The sequence below is a fragment of the Gallinula chloropus genome (assembly GCF_964237585.1).
Source record: "Gallinula chloropus genome assembly, chromosome: 5".
NCBI classification, from domain to species: domain Eukaryota; kingdom Metazoa; phylum Chordata; class Aves; order Gruiformes; family Rallidae; genus Gallinula; species Gallinula chloropus.
Window position 1 is genome coordinate 78,819,544 of NC_140090.1, and position 27,919 is coordinate 78,847,462.

The following is a 27,919-nucleotide window of genomic DNA, read 5'->3' on the forward strand; positions in this document are numbered from 1 at the left end:
GCAACTCCTTTTGTTGAGAAAAGTGCTTTTTCTACACGTTTCTTTTGTTCAATACATTTACATAAATAGTTTGCAATAATTACATGGGTTTAGGTGGGCATGTATATTGCACATACTGGTTTTATTTCTGTTTTTCCAATGTATGATAGTCGAGTCCAAAATCACTGAATAATGCATCTTTGTTCAGCTGGAGTTTGGGGAAATTTTTCATTTTCTTTGTTGTCACTGTTAGTTTTCTGTTCCTCCTTCATGCTTGAAACAGGTGACAAGTGATTGATCACTTCCTGCAGAATATCCTTGCTTTCACTAGGAGGAAGATTGCTAAAATAATACTGAGGTACCAGCTCCACGATTCTGGTGAGGAAATAAGAAAAAGTATTATTATTTTTTATTATTATTATTATTATTATTATTTTCAACTCAAACCCAAAACTCTACAAGGTGTAGTAGCAGTTTGTGCTTTCAGGAGACTTGCACTTAATGTGCTCAGTCTATGTTTCAGGTGATTGCTGTTCAATTCTCAGTTCTGTGGGTTGCATTGAATAATAATTTTTGGGGGATCTGAACATATTTTTGGTTCAATAAAATTATGAAAAGATTTTCTTAGAAACATCTGAAATAAAAAAAGATAGGAAAGTGAAATATGTATTCTCAGCATAAAGAGAACTTTGCAGAAGGGAGACCATCATCTGTTCTTGAAGTCATAAAGAGTTGATACAGGATGATTTAGCTGGCTGGATGTATAAAGCATGTTGAGAAAAGTATTTGCTGCAAAATAGCTTCTCAGGGAACAAAGAAATTTCCAGCTAGATTAATCTAGGAGTACACTGCTGTGATAAACCTTCCTTGATTTCTATTTTTTTACATATTTTACCTTTTAAAAAACTTTTGCTACTTGTGAGATGTTTTTTTTTTTAGGACTGAATTGACTCCAGTCACAGTGGCCAACATTGAAACCTGCTTCAGTACCTGAACAGGTCAGCACACTTGAGGAAATACAAAAGGCTGCCTTAAATGATGTTTTGTTTTGCATGAAAAGAATGGTAAGACTGTGAGGTCACAGTTCTTCCCTTTTTTAATAGTTCTGAGCTCTAATGCAGTGAGTGTTCTGAAGGAGAATGAAGACATCAAGCAAAGTTACACACTGTGACAGAGTTATACCAGCAATAAAGAAGTAAAATTTGTTCCACACACATTCACTAGTGAACACAAAAACTGTGAAAAACAACAATTTCTTCACCCTTGATGCCAACTCCTCTTGCTTGGCTAGGTATGAAGATTGTCCTTTTATGCTTAAGCCAGGAGGGCATCAGTTATGCTGGGAATGATTCCACAACAGAACCAGGACTTCACTGCTTTTTTTGACAGAGATAAAGGAAAAGGAGAAGATGACTGGAGTTAACTTCTCCAAGCTTTGCTCTCAGTGTACACACACATCCTTACCCTGCCTGTGACTTGGGTTACACTTTAGTGGTAGAGGAATGAGTGAAGAAACAGTTTCATCCCTGTGAACTTACAGCTCGGGTGATACCTCGGAGACGACTCTGATGGAATTGTCTTCTGATATACTGAACTCATGGAATACAACCCACTCAGGAATCTTTCTGGTGTTGTAGTATGATGAGAAAGGATGAAGCTGGGCCACTTGTCTGTGAGTTAGCATCAAGTAGTTACCTGAGCCATCAACATCACGAGCAATCTGAAAAAACAATCATTCAAAGAGTCATTTATTACTTAATTGAATGTTCAGGATGTGTAGATCAGTGTTTGCCTATTACATTAAAGCCAGGAATTAAACTTGTATTCAGATATTTTCAACTTGAAGACCCTAAACCTCTTCCAAAATTTCTGTAGGAAAGCTAGGGACTGGATACTATGCAATGAGTTAAAGAAAATCTCCATCTGTGTATTTGAAAGGAAGCTGCCTGCAACAAGCAAGGTCAGGCTTACACAGTAAGTATCTGAGCTTGGCTTTGAAGGGTCTGTGTGAAAATAAGGGAGTTGTTAAGACTTTAAATACGTGTGGCCGGGCACTTGAAGTAGTGTGGTCTGGAGGAGCCATTCTTCTATTTAGGTGGACTGTAGTGATGTGAAGGAAAGCATGTTTTCAAGCAGGAATAACTCATTTATGATTACAGTTATAGTTCCTCATTAGGTTCAAATGAAGAAAACTGTGTATTATGTATACCTAAACCTAAATATATTCCACCTGCCAGTGCTTTGCTTCCAGGGTACTTTTACAAAAGCATCTTCAAAACAAGAAATGAGGTCTGAGAGAATACTCCAAGCTCAAGAGTTTTATGAGTAAAAGAGCTCTTTCAGTGAAAGGTGTATTGACAGTTTTCCTCTTGCAGTGAGGTATGTGGACTTCACACTGTGACAGCTGAACCCCAGAGAGAAGATAGAAATTGGCAGAAGTGTTTGTCTGATACACTGTGGAAAAAAAAGGGGTTTTATCCTTCCTGATGATCAAATTTCACTCCCTAACTCTCGTTCTCTGGGAGCATTTCATGTAAGTTAACAATGCAGTGAGATGAAACCACAATATTTTTTCCTTACCTGCATAAAGTAACCAGATAAGAGAGATTTCTTAATGCTTAGTGTATTTTCTTCTGATCCAAAGAAAGGTTCTGAAATGGGAAGTTCAAGACGCTTCATAATCTCTACTAGTTCTACTCTGATAAATTCTGCCATCCTCAGTGCAGAGCAGCTTAGGAAGTAATCACGGCACCACTTCTCATTACTGCAGTCTGTGGAGGAAAAAAACCCTAGTATTTTGGCTTATAGCAAAGTCTTACTGATGGGTACAATCCACAGATACTGCTCTGTAAAATGCTTTTGACTGGTGCAATAGATTTCAAAACATTTTGGAGCAAGTAGCTGTGTCAGAGCTGTCCAAAATTCTGATAACAAGAATCATATGGACAACTTAGGCTCCTTCAGCTTGCTTGTAAAGTGAGTGGGCAATGCTTGATAGCCTCACTTAGTTTTATGGAATTTTAGCTATATTTTTCCCAATAAGAGTATTCAAAATCCATTATTTGGTCTGTAAAACATAATGGCTTCAAATAGAATGAGTAGCAACTCTGGTTTTTCAGGAAGGTACTGGACTCTGGCTAAATGAGCCTGAGAAGATGGTTGAGCACAGGAGAATGCTGTGAAGAGCTTCTGCCACCTGTGCAGTCCCCTGGCTGTAACCTGGTTTCCTGTAAATTTGAACTTTACTACTTTCAATTAAACTTCTCTTTTAGTTGCCAGAATTGTTAGGCTGCTGGGGGAATCAAGTCCCTCCTCAGCTATGTTTATGTCACTTCACATCTTAAACCTAGACTATGTGCTCTTATGGGAGGAACAGTCTTTGTACAATATCACTTGAAATAACAATTGTAATGGTGCTTACATGTCTTTCTAGGGTGAGGTACGCTATGCTGGGTCACTTCAGTTAATTAACACTGAAATTAGGAGGCTGAGGGGAGACCTTATCACCACTTACAACTACCTGAAGGGAGGTTGTAGAGAGGTGGGCAATGGTCTCTTCAGCCAGGGGCCAGGAGATGGGACAAGGGGCAATGGGCTCAAGCTGCACCAGGGCAGGGTCAGCTCAGCTGGAAGGGAAAAATTCTTCCCTGACAGAGTTGTGGGGCTGTGGCACAGGCTGCCCAGGGAGGGGGCTGAGTGCCCACCCCTGGGTGTGTTTAACAGGGGGGTAGATGAGGTGCTCAGGGATCTGGTTTAGCACAGGACAGGGACGGTTGGACTTGATGATCTTAAAGGCCTTTTCCAACCTAGGGATTCTGTGAAATTTATTTCTAATGGCTACTAATTTAGTGTTCTCTTTTCTCTACAAATTAGCAATTCCTGAAAGAATCATTCAAAAAGGGTTTATGAACTAAATGTTTCCATTGGTGAGGGGATTTTTTCCCCAAACTGGTTGCAATGTGCTGAGTTTGGCCTGGTGTGGGTACACTTACACTGGCTTGCAGAGCTGGTGCTGGCTTCCTTGAAGGCATTGAAGACATTGACAAGGGTGAAGTGATCTCCTGCGGGGTGTGAGAATTTTCTCCAGCAAGTAAGAGCGATCTCTTCCGTTCCAGGAGGTGGGTGTAAGAAGCAGTTGGGAGCTTAGAAAAAAAAAAAGATCAAGGCAGGGGTCTTTAAGACATGTAGGTGCATGCACAAATAGTAACTCCACTGATAAACTTTCTTTTTTCCCTTTCTCAGTTCCCTTTAATCTTCAGTGTTGGGTTGCTGCTGAAGAACTGAGTCTGTTGCATTCACTGTGCTTTTATTTATGTGGGTGTTCTTTCAGTATCTTCTTTAGTTAATTTGTACTAAACACAAAAGAAGGTGAACAGCTTTCTCCTAGACTGATGCCAAAACTCCTTTGATAATGATGTGATCCAGTTTATCCAGGATCCAAGCATAGGGTTCCTTTAATATAGAAACTAAATCTATGGATGTGAAGCCTTGATTTGCTCTTGTATGTTGAAGTCTGTGCCCTTCCAGTGTGTTTTACTTCTGTTGTACTGTGCTACATAATTGTGTCTTTTGAGTTGATTGAGCTTTTTAAAAACTAAAGTGTGCCTATGCTCCATAGATTACATTTCATATTTATTACAGGTTTAGACCCAGTATTAAAGCTTAAACCAGCTTGGGCATAAGTTGTTCTATAAGGAGAACTAATGCAGCTTGTTGTCCTGTGGGCTCATGTCCTTGCTGCCTAAGACTCCTCACCAATTTTTAGGCCTAGGATATTCCCTCCAGGCAGAGCACAATAGTGCCATGCTAAAACATTGTCTACAGGCAAGGCATTGTCTACAACAAGCTGGGGCTGTTGAGCAGGTCTCAAGCATTGGTTCTGTATGATGGTTATGCTGTAAAACAGGTGACATAGTGCTGTGTAGGTAGGAGGCTGCTATGGAGAGAATTGAGACTGTTAAATATTGTTGACACCTGAAAGAAACTGAGTCTAACCTTGTCCTGCACTATCTGGTGGGATCCTGAAAGGACATTTATTTGCTATTTGAACTACTTGTGGAGTCATTCCCCTCTCAGTTATCCTAAAATCTTTGATTCTGTGCATTTTTGGTGCATAAAGATTTCAATAGCAGCTTTCACAGATGGAATAGGCTTAAAATACCTGGGGTTGATGTGTTGGTTTGGAAGCTGTCATACCAAATGAAAGAAGTTCTGTAGTTAACCACCTTCTAATGTAAATGTTCTTGCTCTGAACTTCATGCACCCACTGTTTGGGGCCAGCTGGTTTCTCTCATAGGAGCAGAGATCCATCAGGACAGAATGACACAGGTACTTAAACTTAGGTTGGTTGTATAAAATATTGAAAGTGTGGAAACAAGATCACCAAGTCAGTCTTTGTGGGTCAACAGTTCAAGATCATTTCTAATTAGAACTTTCCCCTAATTTGCTGCTTCAGCCTGTAACAAATGTACATGAACAGGAGATAAGGAAGTTCATTCTGAAGGGCTGTTCTGTGTGTGCTTTCTGACAAAAGGTTGGGAGTTAATGGGCCATTTGAAGCATGGAATTGGAGTGCTACTTATGAATTCATCACTTGTGTTTCATTGCATGCTTAAAGACTTAAACAGCCAAAGATATTCATTTACTTGAAATAAGGGGGATGTGAATAACAACACTTTGCCTTTGGGTTGCCCTTGTGAATAGACTTTTTGAAAGAGTCTATGTGGGTTTGGCAGGTGGCACGAGCCATGCAGTAAAACATGATTTATGAGTACCTGTTACCATGGCTGCAATGGTGAGCATTTCATCAACGCACTCGAATTCACATGAAGCCAGAATTGATTTTGACAGCTGTGGATCCAGGGGAAATTCTGACATAATAATTCCAAATTCAGAAAGGTTCCCATCGTTATCCAGGGCTGCTAGATAATCGAGATCTTCCAAAGCCTGCATGAGGCTTTCAGGAGCTAATAAAAAGGGAAGATAATTCAAATTCTTGAGAATGGCTATATGTAAGCCAACAGTTAAATTCTCATTATAATATTTCAGTGGTACATTTTCTGATAGGGAAATGATAGAAGTCAGCTTCTGTCATTCAACAATGGGCAAGAAGAAAAGAATTGAGAGGAATGGAAGGCTGAGAACATTCTGGAGGAAGAAAAGCAGGGGTAGTAATTACAGAGTTGCAAATAACTTGGTGGAACTATTTTCTGCTGGAGCAATTTTTGCCAAAAGCCACAACAGTGGGTGCTGAGTGGTGTTTTGCACCCAGACTTTGTCAAAAACTTGTACTATGGTCAATCTTTGGGTATTTATTTTGTGCATATTTGATCTAAAAGAGGGTTGGTGACATTTGAGGGGTGCTGAGAGACACACAACAGCTTTAGGAAAGATTATAACCAAAAGACAACTGTTTATAGAAGTTGTAGCTGTCTTACCATTCTTGCAGGTATTTGGAGTTCTCTTGGTTGCCTTTTTAATTATTATTTTTACAGTTTCTCATGATATCAGAAGAAAAATGCCAACATATTAAGGTGTCTCCCTGGCAATTGGCTTTCCTTTCTAAGTGCACAGAATTAAATGTTGAGTTTTCCCTGATTGTAGCTTACAACTTCCCCACAACCTCCGCGGGTAGAAGAAGTGAGAACAGTGAGGCAGCCAAAAATAATGAGTGAATATAGGAAAATAATTAGGTAGGCTGAGATTAATTTTGGAAGATGGTAGGAAATCAGTGAATTTGGGCTGGATGGGAGTAAGGAACACGGGAGCTTGACAAAGGCTTTCATTAAGTATCCTGCTGAATTTCTCCTTTACCCTTTTTTTGTAGTATTTTTCTCTTGCTTTTCTGCCTCTGAGGCAGTGCAAGACAGAATCATCTTATGCATACTCTAGCCCTTTCACTATTATTGACTACTTTTGCTTTTGATAGAAGGTGCCAGAAGACTGTGAAGTATTATTATCTCTTTTTTTATCAGTCTGAAGGGTTTTCTCAGCGTTACTTTGATCTGCTGAAAGAATGGTGTAATGAGCCAGACCCTCACAGTTGCAGTGATGATAAGATGTGGCTGGAAGGATGGGATTAACCAACTCACTATTCACAATGAGAACTCGAGCAGGTCTGTAGGAAATCTGGAGATAAAAGTAGGTTCCTTTGGGAAAAGAAGTTCTGGAGCGACAGAGGGAGCCCGAAAGCTGAGTAGAAGGTGACAAGCCTACGCTCTCCACAAAGGAGTTGCTACAGCATGAAAGACAGTGATGGAAATTTGAAACTGGAAGTGTGAAGGCACTTTCCTCCCAGCTCTTTTCAAAGGTGCAATTCTATTCCAGGTGTTACTGTAACAGCCAGTATCTTTTATGAGTGCCAGTGCTTTTAAATTCATAACTGCTCTCCTATTGCTGCAGCAACTTTCTCCTCATTCCAGTTAGAAAGAACTATTTGATACTTTCTCTCTGTTTTCTGGATAACAAGTTAAATTCTAGTCCCATTGTAGTTGGGGACAAAAATTCCACTACCACAGGCTTTGGCTTCATGCCCAGCCAGGCGTACCCAGCGCTGGGAAGCTAATGACTGCACTGGCAATTTTACAGGCTTCTCTGGGCTGTGTCAGTTTGCATATTAATGTCAAAACCTCTCTAAATAATGGAAAAAACAACCATAAAAACCCACAACCACAGCTACCCATACAGGTAGGGTTTGTCTTTGTTCTATCTTCATTAGTAGATGACTAGAAATAATTTCTTGTGTGAATTCATTAGGAAGGAGAACCTGTCTTTGGCAGCCTACTTCTGCATCATGAAAATTAAAGGACAGAAAAGCCTGGAAGGAGCTGGTAGGTCACTTTTTGCCATAGCACACACCCTCACAACCCCCATTCAGGCACCCTGCTGTCCTGCACAAAAATCTCAAGTTGGGTTTTTACTTTGTTGGCAGAGAACTGTTAGTTTATTGCTGTGGCTCTGTAATTAACCAGTTATAATGAAGGAAGGAAAAAAGAAAATGGGAAGCAAGCAAATGTTTGTTGGTTTTAACCCTTTTCTGTTGCTGATGTCTGAGGGGAAAAAAAATAGTTATTAATTCCCCTTACATGAACTTTTACAGAATCAGAATCCCAGACTGGTCTGGGTTGGAAGGGACCCCAAGGATCACAGAGCTCCAACCCCCCTGCCACAGGCAGGGACACCAACCTCCAGGCCTAGAGCTACACAAGGTTGCCCAGGGCCCCCATCCAACCTGCCCTTGAACACCCCCAGGGATGGGGCATCCTGTTCCAGCCCCTCACCTCTCTCTCTGGAAAGAACTTCCCCCTAATATCTCATCTAACCCTTCCCTCCTTCAGCTTCACTCCATCCCCCTTGTCCTGCCATTGTCTACCCTTTTAACAAGCTGATTCCCCTTCTGTTTCTCTGCTCCCTTCAGGGACTGGCAGGCTGCAATGAGGTCCCCCCACAGCCTTCTCTTCTCCAGGCTGAACCAGCCCAGCTCCCTCAGCCTCTCTTCCTAGGGGAGCTGCTCCAGCCCTCTGAACATCTCCGTGGGTCCTCTGGACCCATCTCCACCAGCCCCACATCTTCCTTGTGTTGGGCCCCAGCTCTGGACACAGGACTCCAGCTGGGGCCTCACAAGGACAGAACACAGAAGGACAATCCCCTCCCTGTCCCTGCTCCCACCCCTCTTCTGATAGTAGGCTAATGGTATCCTGGGCTCTACTACATTGAACTACTCCAGTGTGTAAATCTGTTAGCATTGTGACTTTACTCAGTTTTAAAACACTCAGTATTAGCTTCCAGAGGAGTTAGCTCTGGAGTCTCTAAATTCCTGTTAAAACTGTGGACCTGTTTCATTTCAGTATTAGAGTTCATATCTCTGCCTGTAAGACACGAGGGGTTTCTGCCTGGAGAGAACATTTGTTATCAGACATAGGAGGTTTAATGGTATAAAAGATGAGCCCTTGCAAAAGCTGGAGCATCTGAGAAGGAAATGTTTAGGAAGTTTAAAGAAATTAAAAGTAACAGCTCATGAAGAATAGGAGTCAGTGACAGCAAATAGATACCAGTGATTGAAAATACAGGGAGAGCAAAATGGTCATTCAGACAGGCAGTAATTACTAGGAAATCATGGAAAGCTAATTTCCAGAAATCAACAAAGTAGTTTGTGCTGGAACTTACAAAATCCATGGTTGTATGGCAGCCAATTTCAGTCCCCTTGATAGCATCAGTAATTTGCATTTTTATGCCCTAGAGTAAGTTGCCTTGAGATTTATAAACACAAATTACTTCCCAATTTTGCTGGGAGTGTTACAAGGAAAAAAAAAAAAAGAGAAAAGGAGAAGAAGACTCCTGGATTTTTATTGTGTTAGAGAGGATAATGCAGTGAAGGAAGATTAAGCTGGTGAAGGAACAGTAAAAAAATAATTAAAAAATTATAGGATAGGGCTTTCAGATACAGGTCAGCAGCTTGAGGTACAAACTTCATCAATTAAAGGCTGTTTTAAGACATGCAGATGCTCATGTGAGAGTTTTGTGTGGTATGGTTCCTATTTAAATAAAAACTATGATAAACCAAAAGGAGTGTAAATGTTTACATACAGAGAGGTCTCCTTTAAAGAACAGAAATCTGTTGGTTTCTAGCAGGCATCATTATTTTTAGGGCTTCTTGCCAATGCCAACCTCTGCTGCCATTGAGCAAACATCAAGTTTGTGACCCAACTGCTGCTTCCATGGGAAGAAGGTTAAAAAGAAGCTCTCAAGATGCATCCTGTGCTTTCAACAAGAAACTGTCACCTCCCTGGAAGTTTAAAAGGTATTTCTTTATCAGGTATTTCCTTTCCCTTGCCTGTGTTCTTTGGCTAGTTGAGGCTGGGTTGCTCTGGTTGCAAAAATCCAGAAAAATTGGGAAATCTGACCAGTGTTATATAAATACAGATCCTGTGTTTGATCACACTTCAGCTTGGCAAAGCAAATACATCACTAATTGTTAGCACTGAAATAATTCATCTGGGGGCTTCAAGCTGACTTGAAATGATGTCCTTTGTTCCACAGGATTTTGAACAGAGTAAGTCTGAGGGTGGCTGTGCCCTGAAACTCTTCAGTGTCACATCCTACATGGCTAAGACTGAAGTGCCTGGTGTGTGATACAAATATTATTCTTGTTGCATAAGGAAGCAAGTGATGTAAGGATTTGGCAAAAAGTCTGTAATACTCCCTTGTTAGAGACAGGAACATCAATTTCATCATCAGTGGTCATTAGCAGTGCATTCAACTGCCATATCATGTGTTATCTGGAGGAGGTACAGGTCCTGTGTTCTGCTCTCCTACCCTGTGAAGATCCTGGCTATCTAAATATCTGCTTTTTGATAGACCTTTTCTTTCCATAGGAATCGCTGTTACAAAGTCAGAGCTGCCACAAATGTCAGGTGGAAGGACATTGTCTTTAAAGAGCTGAGTTGCTGTCTGGCAAACAGGCTTGAGAGATGGGCCCATGAGGACCACATGAAGTTCAGCAAGTCCAAGTACAAGGTCCTGCACATGGGTTGGGACAGTCCCAAGTGAAACTACAGGCTGGAGCACTTCTGCTCTGGAGACAGGATGACAGAGTTAGGATTGCTGAGCCTGGAGAAGAGGCAGCTCTGGGCAGATCTTAGAGCCCCTTCCAGTAACTAAAGCTGCTGCAGGAAGGCTGGAGAAGGACTGGTGCCAAGGGCAAGGATTGATAGGACAGGGAGGAATGGCCTTCAGCTCAGGGAGGAGAAGTTTAGATGAGATAAACTGGAAGAAATCCTTCCCTGTCAGGGTGGGGAAGCCCTGGCACAGGGTGCCCAGAGAAACTGTAGCTGCCCCCAGGATCCAAGCAGGGCTCAAGGCCAGGTTGGATGGGGCTTTGGGCACCCTGGGATGTTGGGGGGTGTCCCTGCCCATGGCAGGTTGTGGGACTGGGTGGGCTTTAAGGTTCCTTTCAACCCAAACCATTCCTGGATGCTTGTTTCTATGAAACCACAAGTTTTCCCAGCCTCTGTTATGCAGAACTGCCAAAGTAATTACTGCAGGGAGAATGTGCTGGGAATGGCATTTTCTGTTATTGTTTTTTAGCATTGCTCCTTGGATAGCAAACTGAAGATATGGAGAAATCCAGTGCCAAGTTTTCTTCAAATTACTCAAGATTTTTCCTTATGGAAGGACAAACTTCTGTGTGCAGGTTTGATCTTCATTCTCTTTTCCCTTATAACTTCAGAGGCATGATTTTTTAATGAGTCATGCTCTGATGTCACCAATTCACTTCCTGTTATTTTGAAATCACAGTTATATTTGATCATTACAAATCACTTCTCCAATCTCACACTTTGCAGTCTTTCCACTCCCCCCTTTGCTGGTTCTTCACTGCTCCAAGCTGTTCAGTGAAGTCCATTTTCTACTGCTTTGTGTCATCCTGAAAGCACCTATGTGGTTGTGCCACGTGTGGTATACCCACACAGGGTTTAATTCAAAGAATATTATATAATGGCATAAAAGCTATTTTAATCACTTTGTTTTCTTGTGTTACTCTCTAGTAAATGACATGAGAGTTATCCAGCTTTACCAGTACGGGGCAACCCCTTCTAATTTTTGGGGTGCCCTTTGTGCTACCAGCTCCCTATTCCAAGCTGCTGGCTACATTCAATGCCACACATGCTCAGATATTGGGCTTTACATACTGTCCTGACACCCACTGATGATGCCACTTGTACCATGGCTATGGCACTGCTGTTAAATGTCAGGTTGTCCAGTCCATACTTTGGCTCTGGTGGGTTTTTGGCTCTCTGGTCCTTACCTCTTCCAGTTCCTTTTCTGCTTTCCCACTGATTTATGCTGTTCAGAATATGAAGTATGTGGCCATGTCTCTGCTATCAGAAAGCTTTTCATTGGGAGATAATGCTATTGAATCGGTGACATTCAGAAATTAAAACATCAAAGAATCAACAAGTGAACTTAAGATAATAACTCTTCAGAGGAGAGACTGTCTTTGTCAGTCTGTTCCTAATGAAAAATATGCAAATAAATTTTGTTTCTGACACAATTGGAAACCATTATGCAACTCTTATTATGATGGGTATTCTAGAAATGTATTCTCAGTGGGGCTCTAGCAGCACAGCTCTTAAATATCATGGTGGCCATGAGCATCAACAAATATGTTAATCTGCAAATTGTTGATGGTAATTCTGCATGAATGAAGAATCTGCAAACTGTTTCCACCCTGATTTCTTAGGGAAATTTTCCAAGGGTTTGTGTTTATAGTGATTTGAAGAGTTTAAATAAGGATTCTCCAGTGCTTTATAAAAATAACATTGCTACAATCTATGGGAAAGGAGTTTTTCTGTCCCATTATGTAACACAGTAAAGATCCAGCTGATTAACCAATAAAAATTTCAAGACATCCCTATAACAGTGGCACAGGAATTCAAATAATGCACTTCAGGACTGCAGTGCCAAATACATTTTCATATGGCTCATGAATTCTAAAAAGGGGAACAAGTTTGCTGCATTTCCCCACCTTGATTAGAGGGTGAATTAAATGCAGCAGCTGTAAGCCTGACGTGTTTGTTGCTTCCATAATGCAGTAATGAGGCAGAGTTAATCCAGCCTTTTATTTTTCCTCAAAGAGCCCCAGAAAAAAATCCCCCCAAAACCCCTTGTGCATATTGTTGTTGAGAGGAAATAGAATGTTTTACTGATGTAATTTTTGTTTCTGATCTGCTGTATGTTCTCTATGCTGTGTGCAATACTTCTCTTTGAATTCTTGCTGGGAATTTTGGTGTGCTTTTGTTTTGTTTGTTCAGCAGTTCAGCTGTGATCTCAATATTTTGTTGAGGAGAAATTCACCTTGGGTTTAAAACAAAAAAAAAACCCCTGAAGTCTCCATCTCATTCACTTGCAAAGCACACTGGAGAATGTTTGCTGGACAGGAACAGTGCCTAGGGAAACCTGTGGGGTGTGTGGCACACAGCAGATGCTGTGGTGTCTGTAATCCCTTTACTCAAAGGAGTTTGACCCTATGACTAGCAATGAAAAAGTTTTAAGGCTGCCTTTTGACTGGTATTGGGAGCTGGGCATCAAGGGCTCCGTGGCGTGGCTTTAGCCCCTGTCTCCATTTCTGCTGGAGGATGTCATGCTTCTTTAGCCATTGAACACCTGACTGGCATTGAGTGTGTGCAGCAGGTTGGGGCTCTCAGCACAGAATGAGAAAAAGGAGGTTCACAGGCTGGGATCATTGACCCAAAGCTCTCAGGGGCATAGAGGGCCCCCACAAGAAGGTTTTCTGTGTGTCACAGCCTGACATCCAATCTGAGTTCTGTCAGTTGGCCTAATAAAATAACTAACTCCCCTTACAGATTTGCTGACATCAGTATTCCTGTTTCAGAGAAATGCATTTCACACCAGGTGTTTCACAGTGTCCATGTTCTCCCAGGGTGAGCTGTACAGTCACCTCTGGAGAACCACGGTAGGGATATCACCTCAGTGTTAGTAGGAAAGAGGTTTGTTGCCTGCTCAGAAGTGGGAAGAAGAAAATCCAAGAGCAAGAAAAGCCAACATGTGGTCTATCCCAGGGTAAAAGAAGGCAATTAAAGCAAAGTTTCAAATTTTTAATTATGTGGGGTCTTAAGACAGGAGGAGACCAGGAAATGGAGTGGCTGAGGGAGCTGGGGATGTTCAGCCTACATTGACCTGCCAGGAGGGTGCAGAGAGGTGGGCGATGGTCTCTTCAGCCAGGGGACAGGAGATGTGACAAGGGGAAATGGGCTCAAGCTGCCCCAGGGCAGGGTCAGCTCAGCTGGGAGGGAAAAGTTCTTCCCTGGCAGAGTTGTGGGGCTGTGGCACAGGCTGCCCAGGGAGGGGGCTGAGTCCCCACCCCTGGGTGTGTTTAACAGACAGGGAGATGAGGTGCTCAGGGATCTGGTTTAGCACAGGACAGGAACGGTTGGACTGGATGATCCTAAAGGTCTTTTCCAACCTTCAGTAGCTCCTCAAACTTCTCAATACCTTGACCTCACACTTTTGATCTAGTTAGCAAAAACTCTTTCATACTTAATGCCCATCAAAGTGAAGTTGATTCATTCATCAGATGCCTTCTTGTATACATCAGCAAGATGCTTTCTTCAGCTGCATCATCCCAAAAATCCAGACAAAAATTCTGACATCTGTGAAATACTTAAAAGACTCTGGCATTTTATTGTCTCCATTGTGCCTTTAAATCCAAAAATACCAGATGCTTTTCCTAATGTGACTTTAGTAATTCAATCTGTGGTTCAAGAAAAACTTTCTTCATATCCAGTAAAAGCACTAATAGATTTTAGAATTTTTAAGCTTGATTTTTTTTGTTGTTTTGTTTGTTTTCTTTGAGTAAAATACTTCCTAAATTTGAGTGAAAGCCAACTGACCATTTTCATTGATGCTTTCTTAGATTCAACACAGAGGTGATGCTCTGATTCTCATCAGACTTAAATTAGTTTCCTCTCAGACTGATAAAGTTTTTTCACATTTCTTTTAGTCCTCTTTCTGCCAAACAGGAGAACAAACTGTACTTAAAAATTCCCCTTTAAAAATTCCTCTTTAAAAATTCCCCTTTCAATCTATCACAACATCCAACACTCTTTATCACTAATTAATTATGGTGCACAACACATAAAAGACAAGCGATTATTCTAATTTCCTGTGTGCACATGAGGAAAAGGAGGATAATATAAGACTAATTCTATTTTCAGGGGAAAATTATCATAAAAGAAGCTAGCAATGGGTCATATGATCTGCAAACCAGGGAAATCAGTGCTATTTCCCTTGCTTTAATTGGCTTCAAATCACCAGCAGAATGTGCAGTGGTACTTGAGACCAGAGAAGAGAACACCCTTTAGAAAAAGCCCTAAGAACTCAGAAAAATGATGTTTAAAAAAAAGTACAACCTCAAAAAGCACTCACCTCAAAATGCAGAGCATTCCCTCATGAGTATTGAAAGTTTATTCGTGTTTATTTTATAAATAACATTGTCCTTAAGTAACAGCTTACCCTAAATTTGAGGTGTGGGATGCTGGGTGATAAGAAGAAAGCTGATTTCCTCCAAATATATCTCCTGGGTAAGAAGAGTAGTTTATTCCTGTTGTAAACTTTTGACTAAAGGAATAGATTTGGTTCAATATTTGTACAATGGGACACATTTATATTTTTTTGTGGGTTCCAGGAAAATAATATGAAACCTGGGTGAGAAGATATTTGGAGCATTGACTTTGGGGTTTTTTTCCCTCCCACATTCCAATTCCATTCAGATACTTTATGGTCTTTTTCCTGAACAAGCAGTTCATACACAATAGCATATTTCTAAGGACAACTATTAGGCTGTGAATGGTTCTAGCATCTGAGTGTTAAAAGTAGTGCTGATACTATTACAGGTTCTTCAAGAAAAAACAAGCACTGTAAATAAAAGGGCAAAATTGAGCTTTAAATAATAGCAAAAATAATACAGCATGGGAAATTGGGGCATCATCATTACCTGGCCTGCTTATGAAGTCACAGTGTCCTAAGCCCGCGATATCCATCCTCTTCAGGAACAGAACCATGCTAGTTAGCTTGGATTCCTGTATTTTGGCTGGTAGATGTGCTTTCATTTCCTTGTAGGTAAATTCTTCAGGATACAAACAGAAGAGTTTTCCTGGAAAGAGATTGCAGGAAAATGAACTACTTTCCCCCTCCTCCCCTTCCACGTTGCCATATTGGTTCTATGAATAATTTGAGCTAACAGGTTTAAATTTGAGCTAAGAATTCTACCTGTTGAAGACATGCCCGGTATTTGTTTATGCATCTCTGCTTGACTTTGAGTGATAGGCTGCGTTCTAACAGAGTCTGCTCTGATTCTAGGATTGTACACCTTCAAATGAAAAAGATATTAAGCGTCAGGTGATGAGTAAAGTGAAGACTACAAAAATATTAATGGTCTGGAGTGAATTTCTTTTCTTGTCTAGGTCATTTTACAGAAAGTGTAACAGTTTCATTTCTTTTTCACACTGTTATTGCACTGGTTTTGGAATGAGAGCAGTCAGCACTTTGATAAATTGACAGAGGCATTTTGCAATAATTCTGTGAGTATACCCTGAGAGAAATGTGTTCTTCTGAAGGTACCTTACCAAACCACAAAATATCTATGCTGTCATCAAGAAAAGCCTCGAAAAAGGTTATTTATATCTTCCAATGACAGAATCCCATCATTGTCTGATAACATTTTGTTCCACAACTCCGGATTTTTGTTTTAACACTGAAATCTGTCAGCTCAGTACAGGCAGCAAGGACTGTTAGGAAGATCTACAGTGGCCCATTTTTTCTTTAATTGTACTTTATTTTGGTTAAACTCGCTGTTCTGACCACCAGATCATAGAACCATAGAATGGTCTGGGTTGGAAGGGACCCCAAGGATCATAGAGTTCCAACCCCCCTGCCACAGGCAGGGACACCAACCTCCAGGCCTGGAGCAACACAAGGTTGCTCAGGGCCCCAGCCAACCTGGCCTTGAACACCTCCAGATGATGCCCATAAGCTTTTTCTTGTAGTATATTGCAAGACACATAACATCTGGCTAAGGCAACTTCCTAATCATGGCATCTGAATCTACTTTGTCTACTTAGAACAGGGTTTTAACAAGAAAGATAAAATATCCTTTGGTGCAGGGGGCATTTTTTTTCCTCCAGGTAAATTTATTATATATTCCAACTGCAAGATTTTGGCAGGATTTTGTTCTGCACAAAACTTTGCCTGTTCCCTCTACATTTAACTGATTTTCAGTGATACAGATCGAATGTGAATTTGAATTGCTCAGGAATGAGCATTAGGGGACTGAATTTCAGCTGCTATGACAGAATAATTGATTTAAATGGTTAAAATTGTGTAACCAATTGAGGTGATTTGATGACCATCAGGACGGTGTTGAAGCTGATTTCTTCCCATCACTTCATATTTCTGATTCACAGAAGTCTGGAAGCACTGAGTTTTCTTTGAGCTTCTTATTACTGCAGAAGTGAGATTCGTTTTTGTCATCCAAGACAACTGTAGTCTCAGAAATACTTTGATTTATGGATGGCTTAATTGAGAACTGGTTTAGTCTTTCCTTTGTGAAAGGTGATGGTAGTTTCCAAGCTTTTTCCTGAACTACTTGCAAGGTTAATCAGTATTAGTGATCCCCAATCCAAAATTTTAGGAACACAGCTTCAATTTTCATGATTCCCTTCTGGATTATATAAAGAAACTGCATTATACTGGGGGTTTTTTTGGCTATTTTGGGAGTATTTCTTTTGACTAGCAAAACATGTAGGACAGTTACAACACCTCTAGTAATGCAGCTTTCCAATTCATGTAAGGACTTGTTTCTGTAGAGTCATTCATTCTTTAGGACACCAGTGTTGTATATATGAAAGAAATGAGAGAGATTTATTTGCACTAGTCCTTCCCAGGATGGGGTGGAAAACAAAAAACTGAATGAACTGGAAAAGATCAAAGAGTAATTTGAGAAACTGCAACGTTTTGCAACACTTGGATGGAAACACGTGTCTGGAAGGACCACCAGCACCTTTAAAAAGAAGTGGTTCCCTGTGTGAGCATCCCTTGGTGTTGCATCATCTGTGGCAGCACACTGGTTACAAAGGTGTTAAACAAGGGATGATATTAATCTCCTAAAGCAGGTAGTCTGCCAGCAGGTAGCCAAGAAGGATTGTGTTTTGTTCTATGAGATACCAAAGTATAATTATGACTGATAGGCCAAAACTAAGGTGAGAGATGGCTTGCAAATGAACTGTCATTGGTTTGGTGCCCAGATGAGGGGCAGTTCCAGCTGGGAGTGTTAATCTGGCTTTAGAAACTTTAGAAACGTTGTGTTTCCTGACTACTTTTAGAAAGTAATTGTGTTTTCCTGCTTGGTTTTCACCTGAGATGTCCATGAAAGTCATTGAAATATGAATTTGAATATTAAAAATATTATAGAATATTTTATGAAAAGAGTAAAAAGATAATTGATGCTTTAGAAACAGTTTGCATCGATCTATTAGCTGCACATTTCTCTTGCCTCCCCACTCTGGGAAAAAGCTTATGCATAGTTCATTCTTGGCATCCTGATGTTAGTGAAGCCACTAACCTTTCTTCTTTCAACGCCGACATCGATGACAAAAGTTACATTTTTAATCCAAATCAAAGATTCTCCAAAGCTCGTGGTGAGTAGCACTTTTCTTCTGTATTTTTGGTGGCATTTCTGTTTGTCTTGACTTGGCTTAGGAATTAGGTCTTGTTTTGTGGGGTATAAAGGGACTGGGATGAGTTCTCCAAGGTCAGGATTTAAATTAGACTGTTCCTGTCTGATCATTTGGTAAGCTTTTTCAATTTCCTGTGAGGAGGAGAAGGATTGGGAAAGGAGGAGAAGATTTTAATGAGTATGAAAACCAAATATTGATATTTAATTTAAAAACAACAGTTTTATTCTAAAATGAATCTTAATTATGTATCCAACTATAACAAAATTTAGGACCGTGGAGGTTTAACCATGGCTGGAGGCCAGATGCACACCATGCTCTATCACATGCACACCATGCTCTATCACAAAATCTTACAATATTCATGATTAAAGGGAAAAATAAGGGGAAAGAACTATGTATGAGAAGTTACCAACTGCATCCACTAAGTGTAGACCAGGGAAAAACTGGGCTGTTTTTTGAAATGTCTCTTTTTTTCCTCTGCAATTTTCTAAATAGTCTTCCCTGGCTTTAATCATATCCAAACCAACCTCCAGGGAAAGGCAGAGGTGCAGAAATGTAGTATAGGAGTAGCAAGGGTAAGAAATTGTTAAATTGTCACTAAACCTGATGTCTTTAGGATGTGTAGGATGCATCCACATCAGTGATTAAGTGCCAAAGAGTTTGGTCCAAATGTGTTCTGCATGTAGGGTTGGTAATGCTGGAGGAGATACTTGGGTACCCCACTGGCATCCCCAAAATGTTTCCTCTTCTGCTGGAACCAAAGTTATGCACAGGGGTCCCCTAAATGACAGCACCCCCTGGGTGTGCTGGTGAAGATGCTATGTGCAGGGCTGCTCCTGGAGTCAGGACAGATGCCAAAAAAAATCACTGCTCCAACCCTGACCCTATCACTGGGAGGGCTGAAATGTCAGAGCCCCTGGCTGGGTCACTTTGGGAACTACAGTTATGCATTCAGTGCAATTCCAATGCATAAAAGGATTGAAGTATGCAGAAACCTCCCTTAATTATTATGTTTAAGAAGTTACATGTATTGTAAAGATTTTTATTGGATTCTTTTTCCTCCCTAATGATTAATAAACTCAATAAAATGTCCCTAAGATGTGTTAATAGAACATCACCTTTAAAACACCCCATGAATTCAGAGGTTGAATAGAAATTGAGAAGGGGATATTTTTTTTGCTGTTGTTTTAGTCTTTTTTTTAAACATAAAATCATTTGTGTTGTGAACAATTCTGTTTTAAAGGTAGAAAACCATCATTCATAGAGTTGTTCAGCTGGAAAAAGCATTTTGTAGGGTTGGGGTTTTTTTCCCAAAAGCATTTGTATTAGCAAACATTTTTCAAAATGGAAAACAACAGATTGAGTTTCTATTGGAGAGCCCTGCTGCATTCATGGTAGTTATAGATTGAAAGTATTCTATAAAAATTCCTGTAGAGGTATGATAGTGGCAGCTAATAGCAAGGCTGGCACCAAGGCAGTACATAAATCTTAATGTTCTTAGTTTATTTGTGGTTTTGTTCAGTTTAAAAGACAGGGAACGGTGAGCCATTAGCAATAGGAAACTTTAAATCACAGCAAGAACACTCAGCATGTGGACTGAGTGGTAACTGGTCGTAATGAGCAGTGGTGTTCATCATGAGGGGAAATTAAGGAATCTCTTCCCAGCAAGAAAGGAAACATCATTTTAGTATTGTGGGGGACTTGCCCATCAGGAAAAAAAAAACAAAAAACAAAAAAAGCAGAAATGAGACTTTGTTCCCAGTGCTTTGAAATGGAAAGAGTGTGTGTTTGCTCCCTAACATCACCCATCGTAAAGATGGGAACCGATACAGAGAAATCATCAATTCATCACTTCTAAAATTTGTGTCTATAAAAGTTTACAACTTATTATTAGTATTATTAAAATGTTACATAGCCATCCCATCCCCCTTTTTACAGTGATACTGCCTGGGAAGTTTGTGGTGATTTATCTTTGCATGTGGAAAGGAGTTATCTCCTGGAGTTACTAAGGCAAATTTCATGTTCTAAAGCAAATTTAATGGTACAAACTAGAAGCCTAAAGATCACTATCAGAAAATGTTATTAATAATAATTATTATTTCAATTATTAATATGTTGGTTTGATGGGAGATTGCTTTGACAGCTATAAAGTACTGTGAAGATTGTCTGAGAAGGATGTGATCATGCAGCCCTGGCAGCAGCAGTGAATTTAGGGCATCTCTGCACTCTCCAGGGATTCAGACCTCTAGAGTAGCCAAGCCTGTGCAGACCCCTGGATTATCTGTAGCACCACTGGGGTGATATTTGCCTCCTGCTGTTGTGTACACAAATGGTTGGGAAATTTGAAGCCACAAAGGAGAATGCAAATGGCAAAGCCTTCTGCACAGGTTTAAGGTAAAAGTATTCATGTGGAATAGGACACTTATGCTGACTGGGTATGTTTCCATGCCTGCAAAACAGGGAGTCACAAAGTGTGATACACCCTATGCCAGACTAGGTTGCTGTGTGTTAACTCCCTGCATCTGGCCCTTCTTCTGGTATGTCACCTTTGCTTCTTTTTGTGTCACACAGAAGGATGGCCCTTCTCTAAGGGACTAATCTGATGGCTCCTTGTATTGGATGGATGGATGGATGGATGGATGGATGGATGGATGGATGGATGGATGGATGGATGGATGGATGGATGGATGGATGCATGGATGGATGGATGCATGGATGGATGGATGCATGGATGGATGGATGGTTGAATGGATGGATGGATGCATTGACGGACGGACGGATGGGTGGATGGATGGATGGATGGATGCATGGATGCATGGATGGATGGATGCATTGACGGACAGACGGATGGATGGATGGATGCATGGATGGATGGATGGATGCATGGATGGATGGATGGTTGAATGGATGGATGGATGCATTGACGGACGGACGGATGGACGGACGGATGGACGGATGGACGGATGGATGGATGGATGGATGGATGGATGGATGGATGGATGGATGGATGGATGGATGGATGGATGGATGGATTGACGGACGGATGGATGCATTGACGGACGGATGGATGGATGGATGGATGGATGGATGGATGGATGGATGGATGGACGGATGGATGCATGGATGGATGGATGGATGCATGGATGGATGGATGGTTGAATGGATGGATGCATGGATGGATGGATGCATGGATGCATGGATGGATGGATGGATGGATGGATGGATGGATGGATGATAGATAGGTATGTATGTGTGTATATATGTATATATATACCCCCCCCCAAACAGTTTTATGTATACCTTAACTTCTTTCTATGAAAAACTTACATTATAAAAACTCTTGGCAGTGTCTGGTGTCTCAGATGCCAGCAAGAAGATTTTTATAGGTCATATAAAGCAGAGATGTAAATTGTTTCTTGATAAAAATCAGAAACACTGGAATCAGTTAATAACTTACTTGCTCACATGCCAGAAAGATGACAATGTCCCCCTTCTCTTTTGTGTGGTGTATCTCAAAGAGCAGCCTTAGTGCAGACAGAAAGTGGTCCTTCTGAACACTGCAGGAGTACACCACCTCTGCCTGGTGTTTGCTTTCCACTCTTATGACAGGGACGCTGCCGTAGTAATTCTGCAGTTTGCTGGACATATGAGGTGCAGTGAGGATTACCAGCCTCAGCTCTGGTCTTGATATCAAGACGTCTTTAAGAAGGCCAAGTAAGGCATCTGTTGCAACGGTCCTTTCATGCACATCATCCAAGATGATAACACCGTAAAAGGTCAGAAGAGGAGTAGACATCATTTCCCTTTGCAGCATGTCATCTGTACAGTACCTGCAACATGGAGACAGAAAACTCCACACAGTTTCTGGGAATGTTTGGATTCAATTGTAAGAAGTTAATTCAGGGTCTCAGGGGCAGCTTGGCTCTTTCTGTTCTAATAAGAAGGATTTGATAAGAACAGAGTGTCTGTTTTGTAGACACAGTCTCAGCTACATGTTTAAACCCTTTAAGCAGCTAGAAACTCAATGTAATTCGGTGACATGAAGTTGCACTGTGGTTGAAAGGTTGCTCTAGGCAAAAGATGAAATACTTCTGCCCTAAGATCGTAGCTTGTATTGCTTTTCATCTTCAAGGCTATCTAAGCATATTGCATGCCATAACCAATTCTTGAGCTAGGAACTAATACTTTTAGACAAGGAAAAGAAGGTGTACATGCACGCTTGAGGCAGTGCCAGAACCAAGACCAGAGATTAATTCGTATCATAAGGCCCTCCTCACTTTTATCCCTATTATGCCTGCTCCTGAAATTTCTTTAAAATGATACATGGGGTTTTTTTTCTGTATTTCTCAGCAGGTCTTTGAATTCTTGACCCATGTTTTAATGTGTGAGTGGATAGGATTCATCTCGCACTCACTCCAGGAGGAGCTGCAGGAGGATGTGCTGCAGGATGAGGTCTACAGAGGTCTCCATGAAAGAGAAAGGACATATGAAAGGAAGAATAGTTGAACTTGATTTTCAGCAGTGGTAAGTATCCTCTTCTCCACTGGAAATTAGTGGCTGGGAAAAAAGCTAGAACCAGAGATAATAGCTTCCTTGACTTTCTGAGATGCTCAAAATCTGATTTCCTGTGTTGCTGATGTCACCTGCCTGTATTTATTACATTAAGTGCTTTTCTTATCTTAAAAAAATCTCCTATATCTCTTCAAATTGTTCATATCTTTAAAATGCTCCTTTTCTCTTATTGGTGGATATACCCTTCTCTAGCCACAATTCTGATCGCTTTTTAAATTCTGGTTTTAATTTGTGATAGATTATTCCATGTTATGGTAGTGAACACTCCTGTACTGGAAAACAGAGATACTAGAATGATATGGAGGTTTCTGAGGTGCTTAATGAAGTTTTGCCTTGATGGTAACCTTTCCCACTTAAATTTCTACCCCAGTTTAGCACAGGGTGGCTCCTTTAAGCCTTTTACGGCTTATTGATCAATCAAAAAATCTCCACTATCTGCATTTTAATGTATACACAACTTTATAAAGCAGTGTTAGGGTTTGTTTTCATTCTGTATGCAAAATTCTTTTGCAAATATAGCAAAGTTATTCCCACTGTTGGTTGGTTATGAGTCCTGACCATATTAAGGGAGTGATGTAATGAAGATGTAAGGATTGGAGTGCTGTCAGCTGGAAGCTCTCACACTTGCAAAGAACCATAAGCTACAGCTAACGGACTGAAGCTGAAGGAGGGAAGGGTTAGGTTAGATATTCCGGGGAAATTCTTTACAGAGAGAGAGGTGAGGGGCTGGAACAGGCTGCCCAGAGAGGGGGTGGATGCCCCATCCCTGGGGGTGTTCAAGGCCAGGTTGGATGGGGCCCTGGGCAACCTTGTGTAGCTCCAGGCCTGGAGGTTGGTGTCCCTGCCTGTGGCAGGGGATTGGAACTGTGTGACCCTTGGGGTCCCTTCTAACCCAGACCAGTCTGTGATTCTATGATTCTATGATTAGTTTGAAGGCATTAAAACCCAAAGACACAAACCTTAGGATGGTTTCTGTTGTACAGCAGTTTTCAAAGGGGATAGAATACCCCACTTCATGACCAAGGTTGACATCCATTTCATCAGCTACTCGCAGTGCCAGCCACACGGCTGGCTGCCGGTGCGCCTGGGTGCACACAGCCACGCCGTGCTGGTAGTGGATGGAAAGGCAATACTCAGCACACCACTGAGGAATCTGCAAGGAAATAAGACATGTACCTGGTATTTAACAGGCTTAGCAGAGTCTGACATGCAAAAGAAGTAGATGGTTGTAAGAACTACATCAACCCAAATGCCTACTGCTTGCTGTCTGCTGGGGTGCTGCTGGATGAGCTGCTCCTGACACAGAAGTTACCTGTCTTGATAAACTTCAAGGCCTCGAATCTCTTAAGTAGTCAGGAGTTGGAGAGACATGGGCTGGAAGGTTACCTGGAAATTTCCCAACTGGGTTCAGATTAGTTCCAGTGTATTGCAGAAGGGACAGAATTGAGCTCCAGGGAGCATTCGTGAGCATCTCCTCCTTGAGCTAACAGTGTCAGTGCAGGTGCTGTCAGGGCCTTCTCAGCTGTAAACCTGCCTGTGCTGCATCACATCCAGGTGCTTGACGTGAGAAATGTATCCCAGGAAGAAGAGGATTTCAAGCTGACAGGTGCCAGAGTAGATAGATTTAATTTCAGATTAATTACTCTATAAAAAACAGCTAACTGAAACTGAGCTGCTCCTGGAACTTATGTAGTAGCTCTCTAATGTATACATTTGCAGTAAAAATCAATGCTAGAAAACAGTAATGTGTTATTGTCATGAGAAATTAAAACTACATTATAAGTATTATTTTACTGAAAGTATTAGGTTTCAAATCCCTTAACATACATCAACTAGGTGCATCAGACACATATAATGTATATCTATATAGTTATTTATGTTTCTAAAAATGTTTAAAAATCAGCCAGCAATGTGTTACATCTTATTGAACTTGTTTAAGGACAATCTATAAAGCTAACATTTCTTAGGAAGCAGTTTATCATTACACAGGGTTTGTTCTGTACAAATCACAGCCAATACGAAGGGGCAAAGTATTTGCACTCCAGTGAATTTTTCCAGGCACCAGCTGGATCTATATCCTTCCAACAGGAATATAGGAATTTCAATTAGAAGTATGACATCTCTAGTTCAGTATGTCATCTCTAGCAGTGTCCAGCATCAAAGTCTCTGGCAGCTGTGAGATACCCTGCAGCAGTGATTGTCCTCCAGCTTTACCTGCAGGAAAGTTTTCTCCTGGTCCTAGTCATAAACAGCCATGGTTTAGCTTATTATGCTTGCTTGAAAATTCTCCTCTGCTTACTGTGGTAGCAGGCTTAGCTTGGTATATGTTATGATGACAGAATTTGATAGTCTGAGTGGATATTTATGTGTTTGGAGTCAACTGAGATCTTGGGTTCAGTGATGTCTTTTAACACGAGTTCTGTAAAGTAATTGGGTATCCTTGGGAAAAGCATGAAGTGAGAGAAGGGCCATTACTTTTCCCTGAGAAACAGCCCTACTGGTTTTAATCCTTCATTCCCTGAGAACTTGTTTCACCTTCTCCTATGACCTGCCTGCAAACCCACTGTATTTCTTTCTGATACAGCACTAATCAGAACCAAAACACACTTTCCAGGGAAGGATATGCATTGAATCCAACACACCCATTGCAGAATTTCCCATTTCCACTGGGCATTCACTGCAATGATGGACAAAAAGAAGATAAAATGACAATATTAAGGAAGAGGCAATAAAATTCTCCAAACAAGTAGAAGAGTGGCCAGCCAAATAGAGATGGAATTATTTATTGGCAAAATATAAAGTAATAAGTTGTAAAATACTTTACACTTAGGGTTAGCCTCTCTGAAGGCTGTGGAAATACACCTGTAATTGCAGTAGGGAAGGATTTTAGCTGATATATTCTGATACATGGATTTGAAGGTATATAGTTGATAGGTTTTCAGGTTGAGTTGTGATGTTTTGGGATACAAAGAAAAGAAAGCACAGTGCCCATACTGATAGGTACAAGAATATTTTATACAGATTTTTTTCTAGTTAATGAGTGGGTTTTAATTTTTAAAATTCAGTATGTAAAAAGTTGTAGGTTGGGATATTTGTTTGCTGTTTATGACACTGTCAGTCAGTCTGAAAAGAGTTATCCTTTGGTACTCAATGTACCCTGAAGCCCGAAATACATCATCAACTAAGTCAAATTGGTTTGTAATGGGCAATTATAAAGTAAGTGCTAGTTGTTCGTGAATATTTGAAGAAAGATATTTAAAAGTATGTTTTTATATATGTTTTTTAAAATCTATATTTGACTGCATTAACCTTTTGCCACCTTTTCTAATTCACTTTACCTCCCTGGACTTACTACCTCAGGTTACAATAGATAGCTGTACATCTGTTTCTACACCAAGAACTGCTCAGCTCAGTACAACTGTGTGTGTGTGTGTGGGTACACCACAGCTCCAACCCCAGTTCTGAACTATGCAGAACTGGATGTTATTCTATTACAATAACATACAGCACTTGGCATGTCAACTGCCAGTTGCTAACTGAAGCCAGATACTAGTACTGTAGAAATCTGGATACTGATGTGCTTAATAGAAGTAAAGGGAACAGCAGTGAACAGTAAATTGCTGGCAAAAGCTTTCTCCTGTTTTAAAAATACATAGCATTAGTACAATAGTAGTAGTCACTCTAAAAAGTGTACAGTGTTAAATGTTCTAAAAATAACAAAGCCCCAACCAAGTATGTTGTACTGACCTGGGAGCTCTTACCCGTCTTGGCGTCTCCTGCCACAATCACAATTTGATTATGAAGCAAACTTTCCATAAAAGTAGGTTTCACTTTCCATACAGGAAGTTCTTCTCTTTCTTTCCTAAGTCTATAGTAACGGGAAGAGTACGGCAAGCCATCGAAAGGATTAAGCTCTAAATCTTCTCCATATACCAGTATTTCCTCTTCCTCACCATCACTGCAGTCAAGAAGTTCTGAAAAGCAGTGGATCTCTGGAGAAGAGGTTAAATCCTCCATTTTTCTTACATATATAATTCCCAGGATAAAGGCATTAGTGATGGAAGGAGTCCTTTGCAGTGATTGATCACTCAGGCCCCCTAAACCTGAGGAAATCCATTTCTGCTTGCTTCAGGCTTAGTATTTCCCAGCTCTGCAGTTTAGTAGTTCAGCTTTGGGGTCCTTCTTGGTGGTCTGTTGGTCACAGTTTGGGTGGTTTCAGAACCTGGATGAACCTTGAGAAAACACCTTTAAAAAAATATCATCTGAACTCTTCAAAATATCCATGATTAAACCAAAAAGATGCTAAACAGAAGCTGAGTGGCTTCTGCACTTTAGGAGCATGCTAAAGCCAGACCAGGGGTACCAGGCAGTGTGTCTGCTCCTGTCTGCTGCTGCTCAGCCGGGCTGGAGAATAATTGGGAAAGAGCACGCTGAGCTTGACCTTTCTCACTCCCCCCTGAGCCCTGGCTGCTGTGAATAGGAGGCTGCAGCAGGGTTATTGTGGTGGTTGGAGATGGTCATGCGGCGGCTTAATCCCGGCACAATGGGGTTCACCCCTGGGCGCAGCAAAAACAGCGCAGGGGCGGCGAGCGGGCAGTGGACGGGAGGTAAGTGCTGCCTGAAAGCATCGGTCAGGAAGAGCCAGTTGGGTTTATTTTATGGTGTTTGCAGTGTTTTAGGAAGTTGGAGTAGTGAAGTGTGCTTTTATGTGCTCTATTAAAGCCTGGCAAGAGGTCTGAGTCAACAGCCTTTGCTGCAATTAAAAATGTAAAATATACTTAATACACTAAAAAAAGCAGAGTGATTCAAGCTAAAGGAAGGAAGGTTTAAATTGGGTATTAGGGGGAAATTTTTTACAGAGGGAGTGGTGAGGGGCTGGAACAGGCTGCCCAGAGAGATGCCCCATCCCTGGGGGTGTTCAAGGCTGGGTTGGATGGGGCCCTGGGCAACCTTGTGTAGCTCCAGGCCTGGAGGTTGGTGTCCCTGCCTGTGGCAGGGGGTTGGAGCTCTGTGATCCTTGGGGTCCCTTCCAACCCAGAGCATTCTATGATTCTATGCCAACTCTGCTCCCAGACGTGGCCTTGAAAGATGGGGGAAGAACAAATGAATGACATAAA

General features: G+C 41.1%; 1 protein-coding gene across 1 annotated transcript; it reads right to left on the bottom strand.

Moving 5' to 3' along the window:
* Window positions 1-161: 161 nt before the first annotated feature.
* On the bottom strand, window positions 162-26,819 carry DHX32 (DEAH-box helicase 32 (putative); the record flags this gene model as incomplete). The annotated part of the gene is made up of 11 exons (XM_084264968.1): window positions 162-354; window positions 1,518-1,699; window positions 2,560-2,750; window positions 3,972-4,121; window positions 5,754-5,945; window positions 15,491-15,649; window positions 15,766-15,865; window positions 18,116-18,361; window positions 21,688-22,060; window positions 23,762-23,955; window positions 26,550-26,819. The coding sequence occupies 11 exons, from the start codon at window positions 26,817-26,819 to the stop codon at window positions 162-164; spliced, it is 2,250 nt and encodes a 749-aa protein (XP_084121094.1).
* Between the last annotated feature and the right edge of the window lie 1,100 nt (window positions 26,820-27,919).